Source organism: Brachypodium distachyon, chromosome 4, assembly GCF_000005505.3.
Source record: "Brachypodium distachyon strain Bd21 chromosome 4, Brachypodium_distachyon_v3.0, whole genome shotgun sequence".
NCBI classification, from domain to species: Eukaryota; Viridiplantae; Streptophyta; class Magnoliopsida; order Poales; family Poaceae; genus Brachypodium; species Brachypodium distachyon.
The window spans coordinates 35,723,593-35,740,828 of record NC_016134.3 but is presented as its reverse complement, the minus strand read 5'-3'; the positions used below and the strand labels follow the sequence as shown (position 1 = coordinate 35,740,828).

At 45.3% G+C, this 17,236-nt stretch overlaps 4 protein-coding genes across 4 annotated transcripts; all 4 read right to left on the bottom strand.

Moving 5' to 3' along the window:
* Positions 1-83: 83 nt before the first annotated feature.
* LOC100834851 lies at positions 84-4,825 on the bottom strand. The gene is made up of 9 exons (XM_003578062.4): positions 4,698-4,825; positions 3,345-3,412; positions 2,872-3,232; positions 1,696-1,767; positions 1,548-1,612; positions 1,257-1,407; positions 1,101-1,178; positions 918-1,007; positions 84-652 (listed from the first exon to the last, which is right to left on the bottom strand). Exons 3-9 carry the CDS (start codon positions 3,127-3,129, stop codon positions 530-532), a joined length of 837 nt encoding a protein of 278 aa, XP_003578110.1. The 5' UTR covers positions 3,130-3,232; positions 3,345-3,412; positions 4,698-4,825; the 3' UTR covers positions 84-529.
* A 1,621-nt stretch (positions 4,826-6,446) lies between these two features.
* LOC100834551 (pentatricopeptide repeat-containing protein At2g36730) lies at positions 6,447-8,204 on the bottom strand. The gene has a single exon (XM_003578061.4). It carries the CDS (start codon positions 8,187-8,189, stop codon positions 6,645-6,647), a length of 1,545 nt encoding a protein of 514 aa, XP_003578109.4. The 5' UTR covers positions 8,190-8,204; the 3' UTR covers positions 6,447-6,644.
* A 250-nt stretch (positions 8,205-8,454) lies between these two features.
* On the bottom strand, positions 8,455-9,614 carry LOC100834251. Its single transcript, XM_003578060.4, has 3 exons — positions 9,417-9,614; positions 9,265-9,338; positions 8,455-8,886 (listed from the first exon to the last, which is right to left on the bottom strand). The coding sequence occupies exons 1-3, from the start codon at positions 9,502-9,504 to the stop codon at positions 8,761-8,763; spliced, it is 288 nt and encodes a 95-aa protein (XP_003578108.1). The 5' UTR covers positions 9,505-9,614; the 3' UTR covers positions 8,455-8,760.
* Positions 9,615-14,343: 4,729 nt separating this feature from the next.
* LOC106866724 (uncharacterized mitochondrial protein AtMg00810-like) lies at positions 14,344-14,853 on the bottom strand. Its single transcript, XM_014902390.1, has one exon. The coding sequence runs from the start codon at positions 14,851-14,853 to the stop codon at positions 14,344-14,346; it is 510 nt and encodes a 169-aa protein (XP_014757876.1).
* Positions 14,854-17,236: the final 2,383 nt, after the last annotated feature.

Below are 17,236 nucleotides of genomic sequence, written 5' to 3'. Positions count from 1 at the left end.
CTCATTTTAGCCGGCTAGCAAGTTCTTTTGCCTACTGATGAAAATCGAGGATGGATTACTTTTGAAGCACGCTAAGGCCTCACTTTGCGACACCACTGCAAACACATATTAAAAGTTCAAGCGTAAAGCGCTACAATTCCTGTTACTCCCTAACTACTTAGTACAATTCTACCAGAGAGTACATAAATTTGCAGTAAAAGAAGCGTGTAGACTAGAGGCTAGAGACGAAACAGCGGCCTGGAGAAGGGCCGTCTGTTTTTTAAAGTAAATACTTAGGACCGATCGTACCCGATCCAAATGGTTCATACTTTTATACACACGTCACTGAGACTCACTGGCCAGCATCAACAAGCGAAATCTGGAGCACAAAGTCTCACAACTTTACACTCAGGACACTGATGTAAAATAAATAAATAATATGGCTCGCTCTGCACCAGAAGCAACCATAACTCCTGCGGTGAACCACGCAAACCAACACTCTGAGATCGCCACAGCTGCCAGCCAGCCAGTCGCTCTTGAGCAGACATCCTCAAGGTTGTGGTTCGTGCTGGGGCGTGGCAGGAGAATCTGGCGCAATGGTGAAATGCACTCCTCTTCCTTGCCCAGACTGGAGAATGAATGCCACCTCTGTTGCTGCTAATGCAGCTGCCTCCTGAACATACACATTGAACAAACAACGGAAAAGATTGTGATTACAAGTTTACAACAGGCTCAAAGGCAAATTTTCCCAGTCACCGACCACGTTTCTTGAAACTGCTCCTGTTCGGAGATCTGTTGGAAAGCTCTTCCCAGTCACCTCATGCATATGCAAAGCTCTTCCCACCCACCAACCCTCCTCCCCCAATTATAAGATGTTCCCAACAAATGTACAAGAATAGAAGAGAATAAAGATGCATAAATCACAGTGCCATACTAACCTGCCGTTGTCTGCGGCGCTGCAAGATACTAATCGCCCAAGCCATTATGTAGAATGGCAGAAGAAAACCAGCAGCACGCAGCAAGAAAAGCTGCCAAATAATGAACCACAAAAGTCAGATAAATGATAATGTACAGCGAGATGGCCCCTATGGTATTATTTTGAAGACCGTTCTTTTGCTTACTGAAAACATTGCTGAAGTATCGTCGTCGTCTTCATCAGTTAGAGTCAATGCATGCCTCAGTAATAGGAGAGCCATTAACTGAACATACAGGAAAACATAAATAAGTAAGCAACAAGCTTTTCTGTTTATAGATACATCTGCAGAGTAAGAACTCACAACAAGGGCAGCAGAGCGACAAAAGGCAGCGGTGCTGGCATTTGTGGCTGAATAATCATCATATTCAGCTTCCATGATGTGATTTTGTGCTACTGCAAGGATCCTAGGATCACGCAAGTCAAATGTGGTACCAGTAATAGTCCAGCCACCACTGCCATCGCAAAAAAAGAATAAAGCAGCAATTGAATACTTTAAACATGACATCAGAGATACAAAATAAAATGACTTATAAAACCAAAGATAATAATAGGATATCCATGTATTGAATGAAGCAAAATAAGGATGTCATGCCTTATATCGATTGTAGTTTCATCAGGATGGGGTCTGGGAGGCGCAGTGTACCCATGTTCATAAGGCTGCAGCAAGGTAATTTCCAGTAATAGTTCAGGACCGTATCTGGGGGAAAATACTTGATAAAATCACCTAGAAAAAAACTCACCTCATGGCAGATTTCACATGTTACATCTCCTTTCTCATTGCACCATCGTTGTACACAAGCCCTATGTGCATACTGCACAAAAACTAAAAAACATGAGAACGTTACCCATGCATATTACCTAGGAGAGACCCCAATTTCAAAACATAAAAAAAAATAGCTTCATAAGCATATCAGACAAGCACGCCAACAAGAATCAACTTGAACATCTATTCAGCTAGAATGTAAGGACTATAGTGGACACAGTTGGAGCAGAGCACAGACAGAGTTTGATTCCACCTTTTGCGTGCTTGAATAACAAATAAATACCCAATTTACCAGGAGGTGGTTCACAAAGAAAACACACCATTACTACTTAGTAGAGAAAATGTCAGTGATATAAGCCATGTGTTGTTTGAAATTCCGATTATCCGGATGCTTGCTAGTTACAGATAGCATCATCATACTGAATTACTGAGTAGTGAGTTCCGTCCCAGACTCAAGATAAGATGCAATGATGACATGATATTGATGTTAAGTAGTACTTCTGTCATATATCGTATTTTAGTATTATCTTCTAGAAGACTCCCCATCACAAAAGAATGTGATGTTTACTGTCTTGACACTATCAATTTTGGAACCATCTCCTATTTCAAGCAATCCTTAGCTTTCATGCGAAAACTTTCTAATAATATTAAGTTATGAAAAAGAGTGTCTAGATAGCCACAAATTACAAGCAAAGAGTCTCCATCATATGGATGAACAATCATTTCATTCAGTTTTCAAATAACCGTGACATGATCAGTCCAGGCCAAATTCACATTTGCTAACTGATTAAGCTGCGGAAAAAAAACAGAAATATCATCAGCATTCTTTTGTGTGGTGGTACATGTGTACTTCATTCAAACCAATACAAACTGGAATTACAGAAAAAAAAAACTTTGGAAAAAGTTAATCAAAAAAGTATTCCAAGCAATAGTAGACCTTTCAAGAATGGTGTTGACACCTAATTCAATAAACAAGGCCAGATTGACTAATCAGAGAATCATATATCTACCAAATAGACATGCAAACAAACACTACTGATACAAGTTGATATTGTCAAATCAAATTTGCTTCCCAGATAATCGAATAAACATGAACTAATAGCAACCGAAACTTCAACCAAAAAAACACAAGAGTTGATGGAATAATATGTACCTTTACACTGCCAGTGCAAGCGCACGGGCTCTCTAGATTTTTTATGTCATCCTCCTCCTGACAAATACGACACTCCAGCATCTGCAGAAGAGGTTCTTCTTCAGGAATCATGCTGTCTCCAACTGCAAAAAAGGAATGTGATGTAGGGGGTAGCTGTGCAGTGACGTCCCTCGATGAGGAGCTCTTGGGTGCTCCAGTGACCTCAATGGGTTCAGGCACCATCAGGCGGTCAACATTGAGCATCAGATGATCCTTCATCGTTGCAAATAACTAATGACCTTTCGAACAAAAGTGTTCTTTAAATCCTATTGGATCTGCTCAGAGTATGCAATCTGGTTGCTAAACCAATAATAGTATCCAGCTGAAAAAAAATCAACCAAACATTAATATGATTTATCAGAAACATCCACAGTCAAGCAACAGCTGAAAAAATAGAGTTCAAAATTATGAAGCGGATGAAGAAATTTGCCTACTTTCACAAAATGAGGCACCAAAATCCTTGGTGAAAGATAGAGGCAGCAATTATTCGAGCTCCACCTTTCTGCACAAAAGTTGTGCTTTCAGTGAATTTTGCAGTTACAGATGAAAGTAGCTCAAGTCAAGATTCAAAATGAAGCAATCAACAGGCTAAATGATGTTTCTACAAACACTTTAAGTTGGTTACAATATGGAAACGAATTTGTTCTCCAAATAGAAGTGTTGATCCACACATTTTGAAGCAATCAAAAAGTTCCCAGAAAGGACGGCAAACTATATCCTGATAGTTTCTTCAAGATCACCTTGCATATAAATCATAGGCAGGTGCAAACCATTAATAAGAGCACATAATGGTTATTACCGAAAGAGAATAAAAAAACTGCATTTTCATCCTCCCAAATTCTAATCACAGAACCACATTCCTAGCACAATAGATTATACAACATAAGTGCTCTTCAATAAGAAGAGTTCCAAGCACAATAATTTATACAATCATAAGTACTTCCAAATTATGCCCCAAAACTAAGCTTGAAACCTATGAAATTATTATGGGTAAAATCTGGTGAGAAGCACTCTTCGATGTGAAGAGTTACACTGTGTGTGCCAGGTGGGGCATCACAAATTAAGATTAAATTACAAAACAATGTTGTTTTGTCCTATCCAGGTTGATGAAATTGAGGATTCTTCCACCACCATCCTCAATTTTATCAACAGAGAGAGGGGGCAATGCGATGGAAAAAAAAAAAGACACACACAAATTTACAGGGTTTCCCACCAATCAGCGTGACTCCCAAGGAAACACAATCTAAATATTCCTCAATTTCAACTGCGTAGAGCAGAGCGCATCCCGACAAAAGTTACTCCCAAAACAGATATGAGCACGCCCATACCAATCCAAATTCTAAATTCCAGCACAGCGAAGCGATCAACACGCAGCAGACAGATGAAATTAATTTCCTCACTTTTCCCCTTCCGCACACGAAATGCCGCCTAAACCATCTAACCCATGGACGGATTCGAACGGTACATAACGCAAAACTGAAACGAAATGCATTGATTAAATCCAATCGCGTAGCGTCAGCACCACGAATCGACCAAATTACATCGAATCCGCCATAACCTACCCCCCAATTCCCCTCTCCCCCGACGACATTCCGCGGCCTATGCTATGGGGACCAATCGCGCCGACCGGTTCCGCAGAAATTAACAGGCTGGAGAAATCCTGCAACGAAATCTCACCTTCCCCGCACCAAAATCGCGACACGCCGCCGCGACGAACAAACCAATTAGAAAAATAATTGCAGAAAAAATTGGGGGAAATGGGTGCAAGGACGAAGAAATTTTGTTACCAAAGGTAGAACTCCAGTGCGGCTCCGGCCTCGTCCTCGATCTCGCCCCCGTTTGGGTGCGGATAATATATGACGGCAACGCTGGGCCCATGGGTGGGTGGGTCGCCTTCCACCGCGCGACGGGCCCTCCTGTCCAGCTGGAAACCAGGGTTGAGAGGACGAACGGGCCCTACTTGCCAGCCAAAGAGCTCGCGAGTTAAAGAGTTTTTATTCTAATTTTCAGAGGACCAGTCACGGCAAGTGAGCGTTTGAGTAAAGAACAACCTACAGAATGGGACATTTAATCAAACTTCTCACGATGTGATGCAGGAATGCCCTTTTAGATTTCCTTACTCTTAACGTTCCTTTCAAGTTACATTTTTTTTAATACGGAGTAACTATGCAGCATTATAAAATTTCATTTTTTTTTAACTCCAGTACTCCCTCCATCCCAAAATAAGTGGCATGAATTTGTTTTGCACTCACTCTCTCCGTCCCGTAATTCTTGTTGAAATATTACATGTATCTAGACGCTTTTTACGAATAAGTACATCTATTTTGGGCAAAATTGATAATCCCTCCGTTCGTTAAAGAATGTCATATTAGTTTTCATTAAAACAAGGCTTTGACCACAAATTACTATATTAAAGTATGGTTTATATGACATGAAACCACATGTATCATAAAGTACTTTGATAACGAATCTAGCGATACTAATTTTATGTCATATAAACCACACATTGGCATAGTAATTTGTGGTCAAAGCCTTTTCTTAAAAAAACTAATATGCCATTTTTTAAGAAACGGAGGGAGTACAAGAATCGAAGGAAGTATTTTTTTTAGGATCCTTTGACTTAGATTGGGTACCATATTTAACGGAATACATTTCCTATGTCTAGAGTATTTATAGGAAACCAATATAAACTTAACGTAATACTCCTTCGTTCCCAATTAATTGGCGTCGGTTATTTTGCGAAAAAAAAACCTTATTAATTTATGAAATCAACCTGTAGTACACATCTTCAATTGAATGTGGACTGCGCATTGATTTTGAAAAACTACAGGGGTTTTTTTTTGCAAAAGTTTTGGTAGAACGTGGACTGCAAGTCGATTTTGGGAAATAGTAAGAGTTTTTTTGCGAAATTTCCGGCGCCAATAATCAGGAACGGAGGGAGTACATTTTTTTTTAGAGAAGTATGGAATTATCAAATTTAGTGGAATACTTTTCTTGTGTCCAAAGTCTCTCTCTCTCTCTCTCTCTCTCAAAACTCGATAGAATTACAATGTTCTAATAGGTGGGGGTCATTACATGGCCAGCTAGATTTTGTAACTATGATTTTGTATATTTGTTTATATCAAAAATATCCTGAGAAAATCATGGTATTGTGAAATACTCCTTCCATTCATAATAATTGTATATTTGTGTTTAGGAAGATATCCCGACAAAATTATGGTATCGTAAAATGTACTATTTCTGGGGGAAATGTGATCATACGTATATGAGGTTATATAGCAAACATAGGTACGGAAAATCTCTTGTATAGGTTTGGTCCTTACTCTCCCGACGGCAGTGTTTGTAGCTTCGTCTAATAGTGAGTAGGATGTCTCCTGTAGAAAGTTTGATGTCATATTTACCATGTGTTGAGGCTTTTCTTGCACATACCTATATATGGGTCCATTACAAGTGGAGTAAAATGCTTGGGTTGGGAGAACGAGGGGGAGAGGAGCAGCATGAAGAAAGAACCTTAATTTGGTAATAAATGTTTCACAGAAGAAAAAAAGAATGCCATAATTCTGTTGAAAAGAGCAAATTAATATGTTATTCACAGAAAAAACGGGAACACCAGGTCCTGTTTTGTGTGATTCCAGGAATTAACAAGAACACTTGGCTGTTTGGTTATAGAGTAAGGTGGATGAAAGGCTCTGCGCAGATGCAGATGCAATAAGCTGTCATTGCACGCTATGTACTCAGTGAACGTCGATAAGCGAAACTCCGTCAATAGGTTCACATTTTCTCATGTTGAGATCCAATTCATGGACAATGCTAAAAGCCCCATGATATTCAGGGCAAGAATCGTCTCCGGAGATGAAGCAATGCACCTGCCCCCCAACCTCGACACAGCTCTCTCCTGCCATCTTCTTCATCCCCCCTTCCCTCATCAGCCTCCTCGCCTTCGCAGCTTCATCCCACGACCCAATGTCAGAGTAGATGTTGGCGACCATCACATAGTTCCCGCTTCTCCTGGGCTCCAGCTCAAGCAATCGCTTCTGCACCTTGCTGACAATGTCGATGCAGTCCTTGGAGCTCTGCAGTTGGCAGGCGCCCAACAATGTCCTCCAGACAACTGGGTCAGCCTCGACAGGCATGTCCATAACAAAGTCATAAGCTTCCTGGAGGCGACCGTTGCGCCCTAGGACATCAACCATAGCGCTGTAGTGTCTCATCATTGGCTCAATCCTGTATACATGCCGCATTTCACGGAAGAACTGACGTCCCTCGTCGACCAGTCCAGCATGGCTACATGCGCAGAGCAGCCCGAGAAATGTGACATAGTTGGGCGCGATGGATGCACCCTTCATCCTTTCGAATAGCTTAAGTGCTTCCCATGCCAATCCATTTTGTGCAAACCCCATGATCATTGCACTCCAAGTCCAGACATTCCACGCTGGCATCCTTTCAAACAAGCGCCTCGCATAACTTACCATGCCGCACTTGGCGTACATGTTCACTGTTGCTGTGCCAAGCTGAAGCGTCATGTCCAACCGCCTTGCGACGACCTGCCCGTGCGCCCACTTGCCAAGCGGTAGGTTGCCCAGCTCCGCAGCTGCGGACATCATGCACACGAACGTGGTCTGGTCGGGATGGAACCCAGCTTCTACCATTGCAGAAAACAGGCCGACGCAACCGCTGTGGTAGTCGTTGTCCACGCAGGCAGTGAGCGCGGTGTTCCAGGACACCACGGTGCGGCGCGGCATTTCGTCGAACACCTGGATGGCGCCCGCCAGATGACCGCAGGAAGAGTACGCGGCCATGAGGGCGTTCCGGACGTAGACCACGGCGCACTCTAGGCCATCCTTGATGGCCTCCGCGTGGGTGGAGGCGACGAGGGGGAGGGAGCCCGGGGCGAGACCCGCGAGGGCCTTGAGGACGTGCGGGAGCGTGTGGGCGTCGGGGAATAGGCCGCTGCGGCGGAGGTGGAGGAAGAGGCGGGCCGCGGCGGATGGTTCAAGCGAGGAGGCGAGCGGGGGAAGGAGGAGGTTGTAGAGCGCGAGGGGCGGGGAGGGGAGGGACAGGAGGAGACGCTGGGCGAGCTGGAGGTCGGGGGAGGGCAGGGAAATGAGGCGGGGGAGGAGGATGGGGCCAACGGTCGGGAGGCGGCCAGAAGTGATGACGTGGGCGTGGAGCTGCCGTATATGGTGCACGGTGGCGGCGCCGGCGATGAGAGTGGCAAGGGCCATGCCATGGAGACGGAGGTGCTCGACGCTGGTTGTTGTTGGGCTGGGCTGGGCCATGCCATGGAGTTAGTCTTGATGCTCGCTCGGTGCGTCGCTGTTGTTGTTTCAGTTTTTTTTGAGAGAGAGATGTTTCTGAGATGAACAATTTTTTGCTAACAATTAATCATCAGATCTCCTTTTTTGGCTAATTATTTTAGTATTGTAAGTATAATATAATGGTAAACAAGTGTCACAAATCCGGTTTCTGCTTCCTCTCTGAAAAAAATAAAATAAAAATAAAACACAACCTGTTTCTCTCGACAACACGAAAACGAGCCAGATATAGGTTTTTTAGTAATTATTCCACCAGAATTTAACTCCATCATATCTCAATTAGACATGCATGAATCTTAATTAGTTCCTTACAATGGTAGCAGCAACTTTTGCGATCCCAAGCATACAGCTCACTGTAATAACTAAATATGCATTCTTACTTACTGACTAAATGAAGATTGTGAGCAGCACACCACACACATCAATAATACATCACATCATCATGGAAGAGCACACACAACACAACGCGCATGATTTACTAAATTAAACCAGCGATGAAAACCTCGATCAAAGTGCTGACCCGAGCTCGATCTGCTCAGCTCCAGCCAGGTGGTTTGTGGTGGTTGTTCGGGCCTGAGGGCGCGTAGTCCTGCGTCTCCAGCGCCATCCTCGCGCCGATCATCACCTCGTCGTCCACCGGGACCACTCTTCCCGTCTCCAGCTGAAATATATATCACACATCAGAAATGATCACTTATTCAACAACAGAGCACATGCCATTTCATTATATATCCAAATGGTAAAACCGTCTGAATCTTATATAGTTACGCCGTATGTGATACGGAAAAACATAATTTGGTTTTCGTCCAGTTTTCTTTCAGTTAACTGGGCAACTCTTTTATGCTTATGTTCAAGGGAAAATCAAGCTCCTGCCATAGCTTCGACAAAAAGAAGAACATTCTCCATGTGTTCCATGCATGTGCGAAGATCTTACGGTATATAGTCTATTAGTCTTCCAAATCTTGTAAAAAAGTTGAACCAAAGAAATCTTGTAATTTTAGGACGTACTAGCATATTAGCATGGCCTCTATTAGCATACCTCTGGCTTTGGAGTGCTTTCTTCAACCGATAGCATCTCACTGTTCTCTTGCAAAGCCACCAGCTTCTGCACTCCTAAACACACCAGAAAGGAATGATCAGATCTTATTACACCAGAACAACAGGTTTACTTGAGGGAGATGCGAAGTTTACTTGAGAGAGGTATAGCATTCGAGGGAACCAAGAAGTAGAATGCCAACAAGGTGATCACTAGGCAGAGTGATGCTGAGGTTCTCTCCATTGCATGCACTGAAACTAGCTACTGCCTCAAAGGATTCTCTCTCAACTCTCTGTTGGGTTCATGTGCCTGCCTTGCACTTGTCCTTGGTCGTGCTTGATGCCTTGGATCCCCCTTTTATGGGCACATGTCATGCGACCTAGATCACTCGTTTTTAGGAACCAAAGTCAAAAAGGTCATTGCGATTCACAAAGTCTAACCAGTGGAATTAGACAGTAGCCAACTTTAGCTGCCTTTCTCCCCCTCCACTAGCTGTTGGAGTGCTCTCATTTGTCCATATCTCATCGATCCATTTGAAATTAGCAATTGATTTGTTTGGGAACTTGTTTTCACTATCTTTGGGGCACTGACAAACACTATGTAACTTATCGGCAAAAAAAAAAAAGACAAACACTATGTAACTGGAGAGTCAAAAGCATTGGTATAGGATCATTGTTGTATATGTTTTGCAGGACATACTACAATTATGTTTGAATTGTTTGTTTGTCTGAATAACCACGGAAATGCCCGTCCTGTAACCAGTGGAAGTATAACTAGCTAACACTCTAACTTAGCGGTGATCACTGTCAGAACAAATGGGACGGCTTTTCAATGTCAACATACACCTGTCCTTCGGTAGGCACCAAGTCATCATGATTATTTTCTAGAGCTTGGTATGTAGGTTATTCTAGCATCTTTTACAATATGGGTGTGACTATATATCGCGGTCGTCTGATTTTTAAGCAAAAGGGTTTAAATCTAAGTTGATGCATTAGAGTCATTGGAATAATATATGTGTGTCATCCCCGCTCCTCCTTCTCCCATATGTTGTCGTTTGATTAAGATCAAACGCCCAAGCAAGTCGACTGATCTCTAACTAAGAAACCGGCGACTTCTGAATAGCAAAACCTTTACAATATTATCTTCAAAATCCATAATGTGTTGGAAGGAAACAAAGAAATAAAGTTTGTCAACAGTAGGTGTTTCTTTTGTATTTTTACATCATTTTTTCATTAGCAATGCGCAAGTCGAGAGATACTTGCATCCCGTTTTGTGGCAGCACAGACCAATAAAATCCATCCATTGTCCAATTTTTTTGCCTTATCCTTTTGGTTAATTCTCAAAATTTTGTTATTTTTAATGTCAAATGAACTATATACAAAGATAGTACATGCATGTATTGTAAATTGAAATGCGCATCGATCACAATTTCTTATTTCAATAGTGATATATATACTTCATTCGTTCCTAAATGTAAGAAGCCATATGTTTGTCCTAGTCAAATTTCTTCAAGTTTGATCAAGTTTTTAGAAAATCTACTAAGATCTACAATATCAATACAATGACAGATTTAATAAAACTAATTGAAGTTCTAAATGTTGATAAAAAATTATAAACTTGATCAAAGTTTATATATTTTTTATGCGAAAACTTGAAGAAGTTTGACTTAGCACAAACTTAGAACTTCTTATATCCTGTTTAGTAACAAATGGAGTAGTAATTAATACGTATGTTGCATCTTTTGTGTGAACTATGCATGATGCACTAGACTGCCAAGATCCAGATATTTTCGTTCAGAGGTCTGTGGATCATCCGTAGTGGGGCATGCACAAGCATGAGAACCGGTGGCTGCAATTTCTTCATAGCCGCAGCAGTGGAGACGTTTTGAAACATCCTATGGAAAGTGGAGGACCCTCATGGTTCATTTTAGATCCGTAAAGCTTTGTTTAGTTATGCGTTGCTGAGTGTGGTTAGTGTCCAAGCTGAGTGCAACAATGTGGTGCTGGAAAAAGCTGGCCTCCTTACAATATTTGCAGCATTTCGGCTAGCCAATAATGAGGCTTTGTGGAGTATCTTTTTCCTATTATAGAAATGACAATGTGTGAGATGACTGGTGTTGAAATTGTATGTCAAATATGCGTGTGGGCTACACTTAGACTCATAAGAGAGTTAGATTTGGAGTCAAACATGTTTATCCTAGACCTGATAGAAAAAACGAAGTTGATAGACATGAACACAGGATCATGAGTGAGCCGGTCTAACAATAACTTTGTCGGTATTCGAATTGAGCCGGATTTTGTTTTATTTGTTTAGAGATCGATATTTATTAGGATTGGATATACGTCAGCAGGCGGATGCAATTTTTTAAATCAGTCGATGTCAACCTCTAGTCATTGGTGAGCATTGATGCGGCGTCACCGGCGATGCACAACATCAATGAAAGGGGGGCAAGATTTCGCATACAGTTAATTTTGTTACAACAAGACTCACCTTATCTTATGGGCCATGGCAGACGAGGGCATCGGCCGCTTCCAAGCCTCGCGCTCTCATCCGCTTCTAGACCTTGTCCACTCAAGACGGCCGACAGTCCAACGCACCTCCATGCCTCGCCTGCTCGTCCTGCAACTGCCGCCGTGCTCAGTATATCTGTTTGTGCGCCATGGATGACGGGTATTTTCGCCCTCGGTACTCAATTACCCTCGGGTGATGAGTGTGGGAAAAAATTGTGTCCCCTGACACATGATTACTCAGCGAGTAAATTCAGTGAGAACAGGGGTGAATCCATCCGCATCAAAACCCGACCGATGGCGGCGATAGAGCCATAGAGGCGAGGTCGTATTGGAAGAGGAAACCATGCGATGTTTTATGGGCCGACTCCTGCACTTGGGGCTTCGAAGATGCATCACAATTTGTAGCCTGGGCCTGTTGTAATGCTAATGCTGAAAAGGAGCAAAATTGGGCTGGTCTCTGCAAGTGAAACGGCCCGGCATAATTTCCCGAAACGTTGCCTTATGAAGGTTGGAGAATCATGCTCGAACCTAAAGTTTGGTGTCTGGTCCACTGCACCGCACCAGTGCACCCCCATAAATGCTACGGAGTACATACAAATTGAATTCCGATCTCTTCTTTCCACTGTCTGCTTGAAGGATAATTTCTTGGTAAGGACAAATACAAAAAATGTTAAAAAATATAGTACAAAAAATTAAAAGGTTAATTGGATCTATGCCACTCGCTATTCCACCGGTTGGAGATATGCCATTACAAAAACTTAACTTGGAGAAATGACACTCTAACTTTTTTATACCTCTATCAATGCCATTCTGTCCACTTAGGACCAATAAGGGTTCATAAAATACATATATTTCAGCGTGTACAACAGTATTTACCATAATACCCCTATTTAGAACGTTCAGCAGTACGTTCGAGTCTTCCAGGCGCCATAAAGGTAAAAAAAAAATCAAATTTGGCCCAAAATTCTATAAAAATTACAGAAAATAAAACACAGTAATATGAGTCCACTGTTGGGGACGGGATATGAGGAACGCGTGGGGAATAAGAGAAATAAAACTGTTTGACTTGGGATGGGAAAAAAATTGTTCGTATAGACCTATGTCTATATGTATTTAGATAGTATACGTGCCGGTATTGGAGAAAATGGCATGAATAGAGGTATAAAAAAGTTAGAGTGGCATTTCTCGAAGTCAAGTTTTTGTAATGGCATATCTCCAACCGGTGAAAATTATAATGGCATAGATCCAACTAACCCAAAATTAAAAAGATCATTATTTTTTTTGGAGAAAAGACGGTCGATCTCCGTTAAAAGAAAAAGAAAAGAAAAGAAAAAGATCATGCTTGTAAACAATCTCACGCGCCAGGTATAGCATAGTTGATGTCATTATGGCAGTGGTAGGAAGCGTTGTGACATTTTCACCCTTTCGTGTCGTGTGATGCTAGAGAATTGAAATGTACTAATTTCAAGTTGCATATTTGAATGCTCTCAGGATACATGTGTCAATCTTATTAGAGTCTTGTGAGTTCAAACTCTGTCCATTTGTTTTTCTAAAAGGGAAAGACCCAGCCTCTGCATCGGTTGATGCACACAACCATATGTTATCTACCAAAAATATCAAACAAAAGTAGACAAATGTCGCACATGTCAACCAAAAAATAAAAAATCCCAAGACAGTATGCCTCTCGACAGTAAGTCTACAAACTTATCACAAACCTTGTAACAAAAGACGAAAACCGTCATCAATCCCATCTACCTACCGGCGACATCTCGCTAGCCGGATGCTGCTAGAGGAGATGCTAAAAATAGAAAAGGTCCCATACCATCCCGCTTTCCGTCATCGTCACACCTCGATCCACTTCCTGACTTCTTGTGGCGACTAAGGAATGTCTGCCAAATGAGACCAACAACAGATTTGACAAGACGACTCCATTATGAGAGGCCTCGCCAATCATCTAGTGATCGTACCGAATCAAACCCGATCTAAAGGTAGTAGGGATGTCCCATCCGCAACAGATCCTGGCAAGCCGAATTCACCGTGGCAGATCACCGCCACCATGCATCCAGTCCACGGAAGCACCGCCCACGGTTTCAGCTTGCGATCGCCAAATTGTATTGTGTAAAATTATCTTACACTTTGTTGTAAAACTGCACACAAAAACAGACAACATTGGTTAACCATATTGTAGAGAGTTAGAGAAACAGAAGATTGGGAGAATGCACCGTGAGGTGCTGCCATACTCAGGCTCTCATATATATAGAGTACAAGTTACATCGTACAAGTGGAGCAACGTGGGGAGGTGGAGGCAACCGCTAGAGTGACACTACTCAACACCCCCCCCCCCTTAGTTCGTGCGTCGGATTGTCGATGCACAAACTGGATCGAAACTCAGAAAAAGTGGATGCCGGCAACCCCTTCGTCATAATGTCAGCGAATTGCAGCGTCGTGGGCACATGCAAGACATGGAGCTGGCCGAGCGCGACCTTCTCTCTTCGTCATAATCTCGAGCTTGATGTGCTTCGTGCGCTGATGGTGAACTGGGTTGGCAGCCATGTAGACAGAGGAGATGTTGTCACAGTACACGACGGTCGCACGGTTGAGGGGAACATGGAGCTCGCCGAGGAGCTGGCGAAGCCAGCAGCTCGCCGCGGTACTCTGCCTCGGCGCTGGAGCGGGAGACGGTGGGCTGGCGCTTCGACGACCATGACACCAGTGCATCACCAAGGAACACCGCATACCCGGAAGTGGAGCGGCGAGTGTCGGTGCACCCGGCCCAGTTGGCGTCGGAGTAGACGACAAGGTCCAGCTGCAATGACCGGCGGAGATGCAGACCAAGAGTCGTGGTGCCGTGAACATAGCGCAGGATGCGCTTCACCAGCGTCAAGTGAGGTTCCCGGGGAGCGTGCATGTAGAGACACGCCTGTTGCACGGCATACTGGAGATTTGGGCGTGTCATCGTGAGGTACTGGAGAGCCCCGACGAGGCTCCTGTACTCAGACGCGTCGGAGACCGGTGCGCCGGAGTCGGCATCCAGCTTGGCGCGTGCGTCGATCGGCGTGGAGACGGGCGTGCAGACGGTCATGCAGGCACGCTCGAGGAGGTCCTCCGCGTACTGTGCTTGGTCGTGAAGAAGCCGGCGGAGCTCCTGGAGACACGGATGCCGAGGAAGAACCGCAGTGGCCCCAAGTCCTTCATGGAGAACTCAGAGCTGAGCTGGGCGGTGACCGCGCGCAGCAGGTTGTCGGAGGAGGCCATGAGGACGATGTTGTCGACGTAGAGGAGCAGGAACGCCGTGTCAGCACCTCGGCGGAGCACGTACAAGGAGTGGTCCGACTTGGTGACGGAGAAGCCGATGGAGCGCAGAGGTGCCGTGAAGCGGTCGTACAACGCGAGAGGCGCCTGCTTGAGCCCATACAGGGAGCGATCAAGCAGGCACACATGGTCGGGGTGGCGCTCGTCGACGAAGCCGGCTGGTTGCTGACAGTAGATGCGTTCCTGGAGGAAGGCATTGTTCACGTCCATCTGGTGGACCGGCCAGTCCCAAGCAACAGCCACAGCAAGGACGGTGCGGATCATGGCAGATTTGACGACCGGGCTGAAGGTCTCGTCAAAGTCGACGCTCGGCCGCTGAGAGAAGCCGCGAAGAACCCATCACGCTTTGTAGCGGTCGAGGCTGCCATCTGGCCGAAGTTTGTGTCTGAACAGCCACTTGCCAGAAACGATGTTCGCACCTGCCAGTCAAGGCACCAAAGTCCAGGTGCGGTTCGCCATCAGCGCCGTCCTTCATTGCGGTTAGCCAACAGGGATCTCGCAAAGCTGCACGCACAGAGGTTGGGAGCGGGGAGAAGGAAGGAGTGGTGGAGATGGTCAGGCTGTATTTGGGGTTGGGCATGAAAATGCCCGATTGGGCACGGGTGCGCATTATGTGCGTGGGGAGCGGGGCTGGTGTGGGTGCGACAGGAGCGGCGGCAGGATCAGGAGAAGCTGGCGCGGCAGGTGAGGCATCAGGGGGTGTGATGGGGGAGTGGTTGGGCGGGGAAGTGGGTTGTTGGGATCGTTGGGGGGAGTCTGCCGCGGCAGGGGCGCGGCAGGAAATGTCTGCCGCGGCAGGGGCGCGGTAGGACGAGGCTGCCGCGGCAGGGGTTGGAGGCCACGCCTGGGAAGCGGAAATGGGGGTGGGGGGGGGAGGTGGTGTGGCTTGGGATGCGGCAAAAGGGAAGATCTGCTCATCGAAGTGGACATGGCGGGACATGATGACGCGATGGGTGGAGTTGTCGTAGCACCGGTTGCACGCAGTGGAGCGCGGGGCAAGTTTGTGCGGCATAGTAGGGAGAGTGTTAGGATAGCAGAGGCAACCAAACACGCGTAGTTGAGTGTAGTCAGGGGGCACGCCGTAGAGAAGCTCGAACGTTGTGATGATTTGGCGAGGACGACAGGGACGATGGTTGAGCAGAAAAGTGGCCATGGCCAGAGCCTCAGCCCAGAACCGCAGAGGCATGGAAGCATGAAAGAGCAAGGTGCGGGTGATGTCATTGAGAGTGCGAAGAGTGCGTTCAGCGCGCCCGTTCGGTGGGGACGTGTAGGGGCAGGACATGCAAAGTTGGATACCGTGAGCGGCAAAGAATTCCCGGCTAGAGAGATTGTCGAACTCGCGGCCATTGTCGAACTGTATGGTGAGGAGGGGGAGGTGGAACTGTGTTTGCAGGAAGGCATGGAACCGTTTGATCGCTAGAAAGACATCGGACTTGTGGCGAAGGGGTACAGTCCAAGAGAAGTGGCTATAGTCATCGAGCAACAACAAGTAATACTGAAAACCAGAAACACTAGATACAGGAGACGTCCAAACATCACAATGAACTAAACTGAAAGGAACAAGGGACACATGGTTTGACAAACTGAAAGGTAAACAAGTGTTTTTGCCTATGCGACATGCGTGACAAGTATGAGAGGTGGTGGCGGGTTGGCGAGGCACGACATGCCGAAGAACACCAGAGAGTGACTCGCCCCCGGGGTGACCCAAACGTTGGTGCCAGAGATCAGCGTGCACCGTGGCGGTGTGAAGGCTGAGGTGCGGCTTGGGGCAGAGCGGGTACAGATCATCATCGGAATCGTCACATCGGAGCAAAACCTCCCGGGTGCGCCGATCCTTGACAGAAAAACCACAATCATCAAACTCAACGTTCACAGGATTCTGACGAGCGAGACATTTAACAGAGATTAGGTTTTTGATGAGGGAGGGAGAAACAAGAACATTGTGCAGAGTGAGGGGGGAGGGAGACGTGGGAATGGAGAGGCTACCAGTGTGCGAAACAGCAAGCGAGGAACTGTTGCCAAGGACAATGCGAGAACTCGTAGAGGGGCGGAGAGTGGAGAGCATACCAGGATCCGAGGTCATGTGAGCAGTGGCGCCGGTGTCCATGTACCAGTCGCCCATCGTCGGCGTCGCAGATTGCATCGAGAGGGCG